General features: G+C 30.8%; 3 protein-coding genes and 1 long non-coding RNA gene across 5 annotated transcripts; 2 read left to right on the top strand and 2 right to left on the bottom strand.

The window, feature by feature from the left end:
• Positions 1-662: 662 nt before the first annotated feature.
• Positions 663-2,388, bottom strand: LOC116402113. The gene is made up of 2 exons (XR_004214542.1): positions 2,254-2,388; positions 663-878 (listed from the first exon to the last, which is right to left on the bottom strand). It is a non-coding gene; the product is annotated as an uncharacterized LOC116402113 (long non-coding RNA).
• On the top strand, positions 2,275-5,905 carry LOC101216673 (probable receptor-like serine/threonine-protein kinase At5g57670). 2 transcript variants are annotated; one of them, XM_031881101.1, is made up of 10 exons: positions 2,275-2,572; positions 2,680-2,768; positions 2,847-3,096; positions 3,349-3,861; positions 3,951-4,199; positions 4,285-4,448; positions 4,538-4,614; positions 4,740-4,887; positions 5,028-5,177; positions 5,293-5,905. In XM_031881101.1, exons 1-10 carry the CDS (start codon positions 2,410-2,412, stop codon positions 5,530-5,532), a joined length of 2,043 nt encoding a protein of 680 aa, XP_031736961.1. In that variant the 5' UTR covers positions 2,275-2,409; the 3' UTR covers positions 5,533-5,905. The 2 variants fall into 2 exon arrangements, with proteins under 2 accessions (XP_031736961.1, XP_011649434.1); XM_011651132.2 differs by having other exon boundaries at positions 3,214-3,861.
• A 571-nt stretch (positions 5,906-6,476) lies between these two features.
• Positions 6,477-11,733, bottom strand: LOC101216903 (MLO-like protein 13). Its single transcript, XM_011651131.2, has 14 exons — positions 11,516-11,733; positions 11,106-11,163; positions 10,507-10,733; positions 10,291-10,407; positions 10,151-10,214; positions 9,603-9,664; positions 9,431-9,505; positions 9,140-9,228; positions 8,486-8,535; positions 8,284-8,324; positions 7,772-8,068; positions 7,385-7,452; positions 7,189-7,249; positions 6,477-6,802 (listed from the first exon to the last, which is right to left on the bottom strand). The coding sequence occupies exons 1-14, from the start codon at positions 11,666-11,668 to the stop codon at positions 6,734-6,736; spliced, it is 1,431 nt and encodes a 476-aa protein (XP_011649433.1). The 5' UTR covers positions 11,669-11,733; the 3' UTR covers positions 6,477-6,733.
• An 837-nt stretch (positions 11,734-12,570) lies between these two features.
• LOC116401624 (glutathione S-transferase 2-like) lies at positions 12,571-15,176 on the top strand. The gene is made up of 9 exons (XM_011651130.2): positions 12,571-12,760; positions 12,974-13,030; positions 13,111-13,196; positions 13,710-13,781; positions 13,907-13,960; positions 14,067-14,142; positions 14,383-14,444; positions 14,632-14,691; positions 14,809-15,176. Exons 1-9 carry the CDS (start codon positions 12,670-12,672, stop codon positions 14,911-14,913), a joined length of 663 nt encoding a protein of 220 aa, XP_011649432.1. The 5' UTR covers positions 12,571-12,669; the 3' UTR covers positions 14,914-15,176.
• Positions 15,177-15,198: the final 22 nt, after the last annotated feature.

Raw genomic sequence — 15,198 nt, 5'->3', positions numbered from 1 at the left:
TCGTAATGGAAAAGGTTGATGGGTCAATATAATCCTAAAATTTTTATAATTTATCCAATAATCTAAATTTCTTTTAATAGTTTAACCAATAAAAATAAAAGGTATGGTAGACAAATTCTGGCAGATTCACGTTAGAAAGTGAAACACAATAATTAAATATAAGTTTAGATGACCAAAAATATTGAGGAGTGCATTGCAATCATGTTCTTATGTTATATTCATAATTACATGCCAACATTCAAAAGTTCCTCTTTCATCATTTCGGTGCATTTTAATATTATTGCCTTTCTTTTTTGTTTTCATGCAGAATGTTCATCTTTATTCACACCAAAATTAAGTTAATACTATATTTTTTATAAAAATATTCAAAAAAAATTTAAAAGTATTTATATTATATTCAATAAAAAGTAGTAAATTTGAGCTTATAATAATTAAGTGTAAAAATATTTATGAAAATGGTGATATGTTATGTTAATGAAAATTTAATACCATAATTATAGAACATGCTTTTTTAAATTAGAATACTTTTTTCTTTTAATATATATAACGAGTCTCAAACAATACCTATGTTTTAGATAATATTTTGGACATTATACTTTTAAATTTGATTTGATTTTCTTAAAAGGTGTTTTGAGCGTTTGTGTGTGTCATTGGGCAACCACTTGATAAAGCTAGAAAGTTATTTATAAAAATGATTCCAACATATTTTCTCTCTCGAGTGACTTCTCCTTCCTTAGATTCCTTTCAACCACATTCCTCTGCTAAAACCACCATACATGCCGAGAACTTATTTCAAACTCAAGAAAACGTTCCTCCTACATCTGATGGACCATCAATATTCAACTGATCAAAATCAACGATATCTTAATCCATATTATCTGTTGGTCATTAACAAAGAAAAACTATGTTAGAAACTGTATGATGATCATAAACGCAAATTCGAATTTGGAAGAAAAATACACTCATAAATAAATAGAATAATTACTTGTATTTATATCGATAACTTTGAGGAGCCACACATGTCATCATTCCATAGTTTCTTTTCAAGTTGAGAGTGAAACAAATGTAAAACATATACAAATATTAAGTAAAATGTAGTACATATCAATTTCAATTATTATGAATTAACTGTCACATATATGGATGCATTTAATAATCAATCAATTTAACATCAATGCTCTTTTTATTTCACACACATACACATATATATATATGGTGTTGTTTTGAGAAATATAACCATCATTTCAGTTCTTTCTATTTTTATATTGATTTATTTTTGGATAGGTAGCATTGTAAAAACTTCATATTCAAGATAATCCAAATTTAGATTAAAGTACAAAAATTTTGGAAAGAAGGAATAATAATTAATACAATTCCCTATATAATTAATAGTACTCATAATTTATGAAGACATTTTCAAATTTAAAATGTTTTATCAATTTTTTTTCAAAAATAATGTAAGATGACTTAATTATTTGGATATCATTTTAAAATAATTTAAATTCAAAATTAAATTATATTTAATAACTTAACAAAATAATATATATACATATATATATTATTTGTTATGGTATTTTTAGAAAAGAAAAGAAAAATATATAATTGGCTTAATCGTCAATAACAAAAAGGATTAAGACATGTCCAAATAATTAAATTTGAAATATTCATACTTTGGTTGTCTCGTTACTTTTTATGATTATTTAATATTTCTTTTCATCACTTCTATCCAATCTCATAACTTTATTTTAAAAAAATAGTCCAACTTAAATGCATGATGTGATGTTTTTTTCATTAAGTAGGAATGTAAACAAAAGATCCAACAATTGAATCGACCGATCAAAATCGATTAAATAAAAAATGATCGATTAGAGATAAAATGACATTTGATTGGTGTGGATTTGGAAAAAAATCCAAATCAACGACAAAAAAATGGAATTATAATTGTTTAATTTTAATCAAAATATTTTGAATAAATCTTAAATTTAATTTTGTAAATGAAAATTGTGGGAAGAATAAAAATGGTATTTTGAGTTTAAAGAAAAGAGAGAGAAAAATATGGGATGATAAAATAAGCAATAAAAGATAAGGTAGAAAAACAATAAAACATGTGGAAGAAAAGGAAAAAGGAAAAAGGAAAAAGTAGGTCAATCGGACGGTGAAGATGAGAATGGAAGAGGAAAGATAAAATATATACATATATTAATGAAGCAGAGGAAAAAAACCCATGGCATTTCCAATACAGTTACCACTAACCTCGATTTCTCTTCCCCATGATTCGCTTCTTTCCTTTTCCACTACTTATGCTTTTTAAGCTTTTTTCACATTTCTCTAATGGCTTCTCTCGCGCCTAAATTTTTTCCCTCCTTCTGAGACCCTACCCATTTCCCACGCCACTGCCCCTGCCCCTCCATGTTGCTCCTCCCCGACCCCGCCGCTCCCCCCGGCGGTTCTGTCGTCGTCGTCGGGGTCAAAATGGATTCCCACAGTCGGGAATTGCTCACTTGGGCGCTTGTTAAAGTCGCTCAGCCTGGGGATTCTGTCATTGCTCTTCATGTCCTTGATTCTGCTGCTGGTAATTCTTTGTTTCTCTCGCTTCATTCCCTGCTTTGCGTTTTGTTTTTTGTTTCTTTTCTGAGTCTGGAGTTTTTGTTTTTGTTTTTCTTGGGTATTTTGTTATAGTTCCTGAAGGGAAATCTACTTTGCTTTCTCTTGTAAAGTCGTTTGACTCTGTGCTGTCCGCTTATGAAGGATTCTGCAACCTGAAACAGGTAAGAATATTTGTGATTCGAGAGTAATCTCTTGGCTTTTGCTGTGAATTTTAGCGTGGATTTGTTGTTTGTGTTTAGGTTGAATTGAAGCTCAAGGTCTGCCGAGGCTCGCCGGTTAGGAAAGTCATTAGACGGGAAGTGAATTCTTACGAGGAGGCTTCTCTAATTCTTGGTACTTCTAAAACGCACCATAGAATCCGTTCTTCGGCCTCGGTTGCTAAGTACTGCGCTAGAAAATTGTCGAGCAGATTCACTGTTTTAGCTGTTAATAATGGCAAAGTTATTTTCCAGAGATTGGCGACTTTCCCAAATAAAGGCCAGTCTCCAGGTTGGAATTATTTCTCCTTTTTTTTCTTTTTTGCTTTTATGTTGCTTTTAGGCTGTGTGTCTGTTTTGTGCTTAGGTCATGATTTCCCTCCCTTTTTTCTTTTGCCTAACTGAGCAGACAAGGATGGGGACAAGAATTTTGCTGCCATTGTAGAAGTAACTAATGAAACAACAGCTGTTGGGTTGGCTTCAAATTTTATCGATAGTCATCGTTGCTTACAGAAATCTGACTCTGGTTGTAATGATAAAACAGAGAGGGACTGTGTTGAGGGTGCTCCATCTTCGCTTGAACGGAACGATTCGGGAATTGATTTGGTGGATGAGTTACCTGAGGACAATGATGTGGGGAATTCATTGGCTTTGGTACCGTTTCATAAGCCTCGGGAAAATTTGAAGTCAAATTCCATTGTGTGTCGAGAATCGTCCCATTGGAAATCAAGTTGGCCGCTTCTAAGACGGATATTTTTGTCCAAGCACCAGGCAGAGAAATCTTCAAAGAAGTTTTCTGTCTTCCAAGGTGTATTGCACATACCTAACTTCCAGTCATCCTCCGCTTTGGTTTATCCAGATCAGAAACCGAACTGTTCTGACCAGGATCAGGGTTTCACCATTGACGGAGAGTGTGGTGCAATTGTGCCATATGGGTCCAGCCACATCTTGGAAAGCCTTCCCAAAGAGGTATTGGATTTGAAGGATAAATACTCATCCACCTGCAGAGTGTTTACTTATGAGGAACTTTCGTTTGCAACGTCTAATTTTATGTCTGGTTTGTATCTATCTTTTTCTCAACTTTCTATACCCGTTATTTTGGGATTGGATTATTCTCTAACAAGTATTTGTGTATGTGTCTTCTAGAGCATTTGGTTGGTAGAGGAGGTAGTAGCTATGTTTACCGAGGACTTCTTCCTGATGGCAAGGAAATTGCTGTCAAAATTTTGAAGCCATCTGAGAATGTGCTAAAGGAGTTTGTACAGGAAGTTGGGATCATTGCAACTTCAAGTCATAAGAATATTATATCTTTAATAGGTTTTTGTTTGGAGGACAACAATTTGCTGTTGGTCTATGATTTTCTTTCAAGAGGAAGTATGGAAGAAAATCTTCATGGTAAAGATTCTATACTATTTTTGAAAAAGACTGCTTTGATTTTTGTTAACTATATTCTCACTGTCATCTGGTTGCTTTCTTTAAGGTTGTAAGAAAGATATGAATTCATTTGGTTGGCAAGAGAGATTTAAGGTTGCAGTTGGCATTGCTGAGGCACTAGACTATCTGCACAATTGCAGGGAGGAACCTGTGGTACACCGGGATGTGAAGTCCTCTAACATTTTGCTTTCAGAGAATTTTGAACCACAGGTTTCACGACATGTTCCTTTTCCTAATGTAGTATCTTTCAAAGGTTATGTTGCTCTATCTGATTACTATAGTATGATTTACCCTTCCAGCTTTCCGATTTTGGGCTTGCTAGTTGGGCATCATCGTGCTTTCAAGTCACCTGTACTGATGTAGCTGGAACGTTTGGGTATGTAGTTTCTTCTCTGCTACATAAGTCTTACGTAGTTGCTGTTTTATTCATTTCTATCGATGTACTTTAACACAATATTTGATAATGTGTTGTTTTGAGCATGCTTCATTTCTTTCTGGCAGTTACTTGGCACCTGAGTATTTCATGCATGGCAAAGTGAGTGACAAAATCGATGTTTATGCTTTTGGTGTTGTACTCCTTGAACTACTTTCTGGCAGAAAACCAATCAGCAACAATTGTCCCAAGGGGCAGGAAAGCCTTGTTATGTGGGTAAGTGTCAATTTTTCTACAATTAACATCCATTGCAATCGAGGTCGGGACAATGTACGCCTACAAGTTGTGCAATTGATTTTTCTGATGTTTGCTCAAACATGTCAATGGAACTGATGTAACATACGCATGTAATACAGGCAAAGCCAATTTTGACAGAAGGCAAAGTTTCACAATTACTTGATCCAAGCCTAGGCAGTGACTACAACCACGATCAAATAGGTCGAATGATTTTGGCCGCTACCCTTTGTATTAGACGAGCACCAAGACTCCGCCCTCAAATCAGCCTGGTAAGTTTACTAAATACGCAACCCCTTCAACATCTTCCCTCTTCAGTACTTGTCAGTGTCATCAATGTCGTTTTCCATTCCCCCCATTCATTTGTTTTATTAAAAAAAACTGCAGATACTGAAACTTCTCCAAGGTGACGAGGAAATAACAACATGGGCAAGACAACAAATCGATGAATCAGATGAAATGGATGCGAGTGATGGAGAACCTCTACCTACTAACATCCAATCACACCTTAACCTGGCGTTGCTTGGTTTGGAGGATGACTCACTTTCAGTTGGCAGTGGAATTCAAAGCATTTCCATAGAGGACTACTTGCAGGGCAGATGCAGCCGCTCTTCAAGCTTTAACTAGAAGTTGCTTACACTATCAATCAAATCAATAGAATTTTCAGCCAAATCTTAGGTATTAACATCTTCCACCTTCCTTTTTTCTTTCCTTATTAAAACTGGGTCTTGGTAGAGAGGTTGTCCAGGGAAAGAGGTTTGCCCCCTCCTAGACTTGGTAGTTAGCTTGAAGGGCTTTTTCTTTTCTCTTTCTTTTTTCTTTTTCGGGAAATCTTTGTATTGGTTGAAATTGAATAGGTGTTGTTGATTGAAAATTATGGGTTTGAATTAAAGAGGGGATGATGTGAAAGGGCATCTGTAGATATCACGCTACTTATTACTGAATTTAATGTGAAGTTCTCAGCTGATGTACTATGAAAAGTTGCAAAAATTCTGCTTTAGGATCTTTTTTCCTATTTAGTGTATTTATTTGGCTTTATGAGAACCAATTAGAAGGGAAGGAATAGGAATAGGAATAGGTGTTTGTATTTAGTATTTAGTCAAAAAAAGGCAGCCACATACGACGGTGCTTTTCTTTTAACGTATGAATGTAATGTCAAATAGTGAGATAAGTGAAAGTGTGTCAACTTAATGGAGTTGTTGATAATGGATTTAATACTCCCCTAAAGCTACTAATAAATTCAATTAAGAATTGATGATGATTTCAGTTCATCATTAAAAAAATTAATTAAGTTATATAATCTTATTCTCTGGTGGTAATTCTTATTGCAAGTGTATGCCTCGATGAGAATGAGTCTCATGTTGGACCTTTTTCACTTGTGAGGAGTTCTGTGGCTTTATACTACTCCAAAAGCCTTTCTTTGATTTGCTCTCTCTTAATGTCAATATTGAGGAGTTTTCTTTTTCTTCTTTTTGAATTGTTTATTTGAAAATTCTAAGAATTTGATATAAGATTATGACTTTTAATTTGTTATGTAAAAGTATCTTAATCATAGTTGGTAGAGGTACGTGTACCATTATTTATCAATATGAATTATAATTAGCATTTTCTTGCATTTTTGGACTTTTCTCCTTTTCCAACCCTCAAGAAAGTGCCACAAATAGGAGAAGAAAAGCCCAACATATATTGACGTGAGCTTCATGAATGAAATATATATACACACACACATCATTTAATTAAATTTGGAGTTCATTTTTTTTAGAAAAATGCATACAGTTCAATATATAGTCGAAATATATTATATATGGGTAATAATGAAAGATATTCCTCAGCTAATTCTTTCTTCTGCTTTGCCATGCTCTTCATGATCAGATGGCTTCTTATATTCACTTCCCATCTTCAATTTTGTAAAAAAAGAAAAATAGATATTTGATTTTAGTATATATACTTGTATTTTCAATTCTTGCTTTAAAATGTAGAAATGAAGTTTGAAACAATAACATAATCAAAATAGATAATTGAAAGTATATATGCATGCTTTAGATAAAATCAAAATGATCATATGTAAGTTAGGTATGTGCAATGCACCTTTACCATTATCATGAATACACTGATAAATTAATAAATGTTCAAATACATATGATCATTTTGATTTTATCTAAAGCATGCATATATACTTTCAATTATCTATTTTGATTATGTTATTGTTTCAAACTCCATCTCTACATTTATTGTTAATTAATTGAAGGATTAAAGGAGGAAGAGATAATTAATTGAACCAACCTGAGTGACTAAAGAATACAAAGGCAATGTGCTGTAACTGCATAGCACTTGGACAATCCCACTATATGTACAACCAAAATAATAATGTTAGTCACCTTACTTACACACAAATATCCATTTTATATACTTTTAGCATTGATAGTATAGTAATTTGAAAAACGTTCATACTAAAAAAAAGTTAGGTGATAGTGTATACCCTAAAATGAGTCTGGTGATGATATAGGCAGGTTTCTCCATAATGCAAGACTTAAATCCATAAGTTGTCTGCAAATAATGTTAGATTAGACGAGTATATTATTTTAGAAAGAAAGCAATAATTAAGAGAGTTAACTTCAATTTGTCCTTCCGACTTATCTAAATAACCTCTATTTATTATATTTCTAATCTTGAAATAACTTTCAATTGTATTTCTATAAACTTGATCAACACTCAACTCCATAATGACATAGAGCAATGGACACTAAAATTTGTACAATTTCTTATGTATATGTGTTTACGTAATGACAACTTTGGTATGAAATAAGTAAGTAAAAAATGAATCAAGAGAATGTGATTAATGAGTGGTAAATGAAATATTACGTACCCAAATCCAAAAGAAGAAGGCAATCTCGAAGGAATTTTGGAAGAGAATGAAGTGAATCAAATGAAGAACACATGAAGGAGAATGAAACCAAAAGTACTCATCGGAAGGATCCACATGGTGGTGGCTACCATGTCTATTGATATTCCTACGGTGTTGTTGTCTATCGAAATGTCTTTCATCACGTTCTTGTTGTTGTCGTTGTTGTTGTTGTGCTTCTTTGTCTTCGATTTTCAAGTTTAATTCTTGAGCCATACGTGTTATTATGTATTCCAACTTTGCTCCCACGAGAAGTAGCATCTGAAAATTCATCAAATTATTAATAATCACAATTCAAATACTAATTAATTTTAGTGATGTGTCGATACTTATCGATTGAACGATGATTAACATGTAACTTTTCTTCAATCTCTCTTCTTTGAAAATAGGCTAGAAAGTACAAATGAAATTATACGCTTTTTTTTTTTTTTTTTAGATTCCAGAAAAGAAATTGTTATATAATATTAAGAACTTACAATTAGCGGTAGAAATGACAACCAAAAATAAGTGTGCCATCCTATAAATAAAGAATTTTATATATGAAAGATGTTAGTAAAATGAAAATTTCATATATATATATACATATATACTTATGTTTATATTGTAAGGCAAAGTATATTATGATTGATTAAGTAATTAGTAAAATAAGGTTTTATTAATAGGATGATATATATTTACCTTCAAGATTAAGCAGTAAGAACAGCACAACAAAGGCCCAAAGATACCAACTACAAAACACACACATATATATGTTAAGTTTATATGTAATTTAATTAACCCAATAACTTGCTAATAATAATATTCGATTATTCTTCAATTTCCATTTCTCTCTCAATTCTTTCATACATTGGATCCCACAGTTCGATTCTAAATTCGTAAATTAGTGCATCAATACTAATAGTAATTTGAATATATAGTTCGTGAGTAAACTACGAACATTTGAGAGCTACGAAGGTATGTGTCTCTCTAAACCTAATTAATTCAGTTAATTAGATTCCATGCATATTAATTAATTTATAATTAGATTACATGCAATTAGCCTATATTAGATCCAAATTTCGCTGTGTAAGTCGATTTTTTCCATCGTTTTAAATTAAGTTTAGGGATAAGAAAATACTCTTTTTTTTTTCATTCTAGCTATTAATTAATCTTTTAAGTCTTAAAATATTACACTTAGTTTTAGTGTTAAATTTAGTCTATAAAATTATAATTGAATTTTTTAAAAAAATAATAAATTTTATAAAATTTGAGTGATAGAAGACTATCTTTAGCTTGTAAATCTTTATAATTTTAATGGCAATTAATTAATATTGATAAAGAAAAGAGTCTCACCTTATACCAACAACTTTCTTGAAATCATGTTGATAAGTTTTTTTAATGTGATCATAGAAATCAAAATTAAGTTCCCCTGGGCAATGTTTCTGCATCATCATTATATTAAATCAAATTTTCAAAAATACACAAACAAATTAAACCTATCAAATTTGAATGAATATTATTCAAGGATGTTCCTAAAATTCTTTTGATTTTATTATCATATTAAATTTATCGACAAATAAAACAAAGTCAAAATTCAACTAAACAATAAAGACGGAATGAAAATTGGTTATGGATGTATCTAACCTTAATAAAGCCTCGTCGAAGATATTTGTAATCCGACTTTGTAATTGATCCATAAAACTGCTTTCTAAATGCCATCTAATATATATATTTATAAAATATAGCAAAATTAAAAATTTTACTTATAAATTTGGAAAAATACATTATTGTAAATAAATAGAGAGTGTTTAATTACCATCCAAGCAATGACGGCAGCCCTTCTCCAAAAGCCAACGGCTCGTTTATTAAACTCATCATCTTAACAACAAACAAATATTAATTAGAGATAATTTAAAAGCTTCATTATTGAAGCATCTCTAAAATTAAATCTCTCTACCATTTATAATTATATAAAATTATATTGAAGTACTTACAAAATGTGTTGAGTTAAATAAAAAGTTAAAAGAAAGTAATTCAATAACTAATTAATTAAACAAGGTGATTAAACTCGTTAATTGACCAATGACTCTAACTCAAGTGATTAAATTAAACCTAGCCTTTACCTCTAAATATTAATGTTGAAATGTTGGTGTATGTACTTTGAATATTTTTTACTAACAAATTGTAAATTAAAACTTTTTTATACCATTTGATTTTGATTATTGAAAACATTTTTATACCATGAATTAAATTAAGCGTAGAAAGAAATGTTAAGTTTAATGGAAACAAAATTGTATGTATTTGGTAGTAAAAAAGAACAAAAAGAGATTGGAATGAAAATGATATATTTGAATAATGATTTACCATCTTCAGATTGCGTAGGTTGGCGCTTATCAATAGATTCTTCCCATCTCTTCCACAATCGTATCTATACAAATAATATATGTATGAATAACCAATAATGGAACGGTGGTTTCGAGAGAGAGAGAGAGAGAATTTAGTACCTTTGCAGAGGCTAGAAGCATGGTTGTAGCACAGAAGATGACATGAACAACAGCCAACACAAATATGAATATATGGAGCTGATGCAATGCTTCCAAAGATAATAGAGGAACCTTCCCCTGTTCATAAAACACAATTAAAGTAATTATTTAGAAAGAATATATGAAAACAGTAATTATAAAAATAGTCATAAGATGTGTTATGAAACAAACCCTTACTTTTCGTGAGCAATGTTGAAAATTAGCTTGAGTTGTCGATAATAGATGACGGTGAATATTGTAATTGTGATCGACAAAATTTGACGATGAGAAATGATTAACAACGGGCACGGTACTTCTCTTACATGGAAGCATATGGTATGCAAAATCTTTGGGCATACAAAAACGTCCGATTGCCCCTTGAAACACGTTGAATAATAGGGAGATAAACCCTAAAATCATTAACTCTGTAAAAAAGAGAGAGAGAGAGAGAGAGAGAGAGAAAGTTATAAGAAAAACGTTCAACTGCACCTCTTGTAATTACACATTCAGTATTGAACGAACACCTTACACAATAAAGATAGAGGAAAATCCCATACCAACGTGTGATGATCAAATATCATTAATTCATAATTTAGTGAGATCAGCTAGATAATATATATATATATGTTCGTAAGTTTATTTGATTGTTGAATATATGGAATTTGGACTCATGGGAAAATATCGGCATTAAAATCATAACCTCTAAATATTAGAGGCCAAACTATAGGGAAAAGACTTGTATAGAGTGAACTGCATAGTCTTGAGAAAAGAAAAAAGGGAAAATATTGAGAAAAAACCTTCTTTTAGTTTCAGCAACGCATGATTTAGTTCATCCATCTGTTTCTTCTGCAACTTCTGAATCAAGGAAAGAACCACATTAAACAAAAAGGTAGATAAATGTCATTTATGTTGGGCATATATATATATATACACATTATGCTAAAATCTCACATTTTAAACATATTTGTAATTAATAAAGCTTCGCATTAATGTACTGAGATGCTACTAGATATATATAAAACCACTTCAATAATAGTTCAATAATCCACCGATGATATATCGATATTTGAAACATATAATCAAAATGAGCATTTCTAGAATTACAAAACCCTTAAAATAACGAATCAAAATCGATGAAAGTAGGTAAAGAAATGAAGAAATAAAGAAAGTAAAAAATGGGAAAGGTATTGTTGTTGTGTATAAGAACCTGTCCAAGGTGATGAAGGCCACGCTCAAGGGAGAAGGAAATGATAACGATAATGGATGAAACAACAGCAATGATCCATGTTGGAGTGAACTCAAACTTTGCATTTGGAGGATGATCATGAACATTATTATTACTATTCCCTCTTCCATCCATTATTAGCTAATTTCCAACAACAAAATACTTCAATTCTTCTTCTTCTTCTTTTTCAAAATACTCAAAATATTCCTAAATCAACCAATCTTCTTTTTCTCTATTTCTTAGGCTTTATATGGACAAATTAAAGGGGAAGAAGCAAAGAATAAATTGCCATGGGAAGAGCATAGGGAAAAGAATCATTTGTGTTGGAATATATATATATATATATATATATATATATATGTCATCTATAATCTTTAAGGGCAAGAAAGGGAATTTAATTTTACTTTTTATGTTTCATGTTGGAGATACTTGGTTATTGGAGAAGATATGTCTTCCAATTATACTCTTTTCAATAACTTGAAATTAGCACATGCATCACATGCATCATAATCAAGTATTTGATGACCAAAAAATCATGAACTTAATTAATCATATATTATACAAGCATACTGGAATGTGTATTATACTATTTATATTACAATAATCAATATAATAATGAAAGTGAACGTTCAAAATTGAACTTAATACCAATTACCAAATGAGCATATTTTTATAAACTTGAAAGTTGTTTTAAAAAAATACATTTTTTTTATATCTGTATCATGCATGTTTTATTTGGAATATATCCAAATTTTATAGTATGTAAATAATTTTGGTTTAGATTTGGAATAGAATTTTAAGATATATAGTGAGAATTTTATTTTGAGAACAAATTTTATTATGCAATAGTTGAATTTGATTGGAAAATTATGTAATTGATCATTCAAACATCCAAGTCGATGCCGATGTAAGCGCTGACATCAACATGCTTGACTATGTAATAAAGATAAGAGACAGTGTGGTCAGTGGTGGGTGTTAAAGTCATCAATGAATGGATCCATATATACATTGATTTCTCAAATATTATTGTAATAATTTGCAAAAATATTCAATTTGATTTTCGTCTTCCTTTCTTTTGTGGTCTATATATATATAAAGTTTGCTTCATCTTCTCTGTTGTTAAGGGTAAGGCGGCTATGGCAGTGGACGAAGAATCTCCATTGAAGCTCTACTCATTCTGGGCCAGCACTTGTGCCCAACGTGTTCGAATTGCCCTCAACCTAAAAGGTATTACTAATTAAACCACTCTGCAAAATTATTTTAATCATTAAAAAATAAATTAGTTTTTTATAACAGTATGAAAAAATGTGTTCAAATTAAGTAATGAACTAAATCAAACACTGAGTTGATATATATCAAGTGATCTCAAATGCATTATTGCGATCAAAGTAATTCAAAATCATCTCATGCATGCATATGTTCTTTTCTGTTACTTTTCAGGACTAAACTTTCAGTATAAAGCTGTTGATATTTTGAAGGGAGAGCATTTGGCTCCTGGTAAGTTTAATGTTATATGTATATATATGTTATTGTTTGTGTTTTAATTAACTTTGTTGTTACATAATTGATGTGATCAGAATATCTAAAGCTCAATCCTGTTGGTTTTGTACCTACTCTTGTGGATGGAGATGTTGTTATTGCTGACTCTTTTGCTATAATAATGGTTTGTGTTTCTCTCTTTTCTTTTCTTTTCTTTTCTTTTTTTCGTAAGTTTCAAATTATATCTATTATTACATTTATAAAAAGTAAGATCTAAGTTTCGAAACAAAGCAGTTTAGTTGAGAATTTAGAAATGACAGCTTTAACTAAGATGGAGTCCTTAAACTCCCAGGTCCCATTCATTAGTAATTAAGCTAATTTTGCAAAATGATAACTTACAAAACCAAATGTTAACAAAAGTGAACTAATTAAATTAAGTTGTGCATATATACTTATTAAGAAACACAATGTGGAAAGGAAACATTTTAAAATGAAGAGAGTACTATCAATAGATATAACTCAACAAATGTTACCTGCAGAAGAATTTTAACTCATTGGGAGACTCTTAAAATCAAAATATATTTTAGAAATTTATTAATGAAAATATTTGTGATGATTAGTTAGCCTACATATCTACAAATTAAATATGGCTCTCCTAATGATATCACTAATTGATATTAGTTGTGTAAACATACAGTATTTGGAGGAAAAGTATCCTGAGCGTCCTTTGCTGCCTACTGATCTTGTTAAAAGGGCTATTAATCACCAGGTAATATTTATATTTAAATTTGTGTTTATGGGACTAGTAATTCGTATTTTTAACTTTGAAGTAAATGTTTCATTTTTAGTCTATAAATTTTTTTTAAAAAAAAATCTTTTCTTTTTTCTTCACAGGTTGCAAATATTGTTTCTTCAAGCATACAGCCTCTTCAAAATTTAATTGTTGAGGTAAGAGTGATTATTGAAACAATGATTAATTATTTTTTAATTTCATTATTTAAAAGGGTTGAAATCCTAATGTATATATTAATTATACTGTTTTTTTAATTTACAGAAATACATTGAGGAAAAATGTGGTACTGAGGAGAAACTTTCTTGGGTTCACATGATCATTGGAAAAGGTTTTTTAGGTAAAATTTAGCTTTCTCTACATAATAATATTCTTCAACCATTTATAAAGAGAAGTAAACAACTTTAAACAAAGAAACTACCATGTGGGTGTTGATAACTTAATTATTTGATAGCATGGGGGGGGGGGGGGGGGGGGGGGGGGTTCCAATGAGAAACGAAGCAGTCTTCTATCTTTATAAAGATCTAGTTTGATTCCCTCTTAGTTCTAAAACCATCTTTTTACATGCGTGTTGTTTCAGCACTAGAAAAGTTGCTAACAGTTGAAGCTGGAAATTTTGCTACTGGAGACCAAATTTATATGGTTAGTCTACTAATTTCATTGATCAAATTTTTATGCCCAAGAGTACTTATCCATTAATATATACATATACTTAGACTTATATAGCTAAAGTTTCTTATGAAGTAGGGTATGTGTGTGTTTGAAGTAGCTTTGTTTGTAATGAGATGATAATTAAGATGATGAATTATTTGTTATTATTTGGATGCAGGCAGACTTGTTTTTGGCACCTCAACTTCATCGGGCCATTGAAACATTCAATCTTGACATGGTACTGTATTTTAATCATTATTTTTATATATTAATGCTAAGTAGTAAGTTAAATTAATCAGTGTCCATTGTTAATTAACAAAGGGTTAATAAACATATTATTGTTATGTTGGTGCAGTCCAAGTTTCCAATTCTATCAAGGTTGTACGAAGAATACAAGAAGATAGCAGCATTTCAAGATGCAGCACCAGAAAACCAACCCGATGCTCCCTCTCAAAACTGATTTTTCATTTTAGGTGTTTTGTTGTTGTTGTTGTAGTTTTCCAAGCTTGATTATAGTTTATTTTTTTTTTATGAAATGTGGTGGGTAGTGTGGTTAATTAATAGGAATGTTATAAATGAAATAAGGCATTGAAGAATAAGGGTAGTATTATTCTTCTTCTATGTCCATTTAGGCTGTCAAACCATCTTCTGTCGCTGCTCATCTTCTTTTCTTTTCTTTTTTATCCTTTATTTTTATGTAATTCAATTTTTTTTTTATTATCTCATTTTATTTTTCAATAAATAA

The sequence above is a fragment of the Cucumis sativus genome, chromosome 2 (genome assembly GCF_000004075.3).
Source record: "Cucumis sativus cultivar 9930 chromosome 2, Cucumber_9930_V3, whole genome shotgun sequence".
NCBI classification, from domain to species: Eukaryota; Viridiplantae; Streptophyta; class Magnoliopsida; order Cucurbitales; family Cucurbitaceae; genus Cucumis; species Cucumis sativus.
Note: the sequence above shows the minus strand (reverse complement) of the source record. Positions and strands in the feature narration are given on the sequence as shown.

Excerpts from the sequence above, each read along its gene's own strand:
- LOC101216673 (XM_011651132.2), top strand. The coding sequence starts at position 2,410 with ATGTTGCTCCTCCCCGACCCCGCCGCTCCCCCCGGCGGTTCTGTCGTC. Across the intron at positions 2,769-2,846 it reads GATTCTGCAACCTGAAACAG|GTTGAATTGAAGCTCAAGGT; the intron begins GTAAGAATATTT and ends GTTTGTGTTTAG. Across the intron at positions 5,178-5,292 it reads TCCGCCCTCAAATCAGCCTG|ATACTGAAACTTCTCCAAGG; the intron begins GTAAGTTTACTA and ends AAAAAACTGCAG.
- LOC101216903 (XM_011651131.2), bottom strand. The coding sequence starts at position 11,668 with ATGGATGGAAGAGGGAATAGTAATAATAATGTTCATGATCATCCTCCA. Across the intron at positions 11,164-11,515 it reads GCCTTCATCACCTTGGACAG|AAGTTGCAGAAGAAACAGAT; the intron begins GTTCTTATACAC and ends TCCTTGATTCAG. Across the intron at positions 9,506-9,602 it reads CTGCCGTCATTGCTTGGATG|ATGGCATTTAGAAAGCAGTT; the intron begins GTAATTAAACAC and ends TATATATATTAG.
- LOC116401624 (XM_011651130.2), top strand. The coding sequence starts at position 12,670 with ATGGCAGTGGACGAAGAATCTCCATTGAAGCTCTACTCATTCTGGGCC. Across the intron at positions 13,961-14,066 it reads TTCAAAATTTAATTGTTGAG|AAATACATTGAGGAAAAATG; the intron begins GTAAGAGTGATT and ends TTTAATTTACAG. Across the intron at positions 14,692-14,808 it reads AAACATTCAATCTTGACATG|TCCAAGTTTCCAATTCTATC; the intron begins GTACTGTATTTT and ends ATGTTGGTGCAG.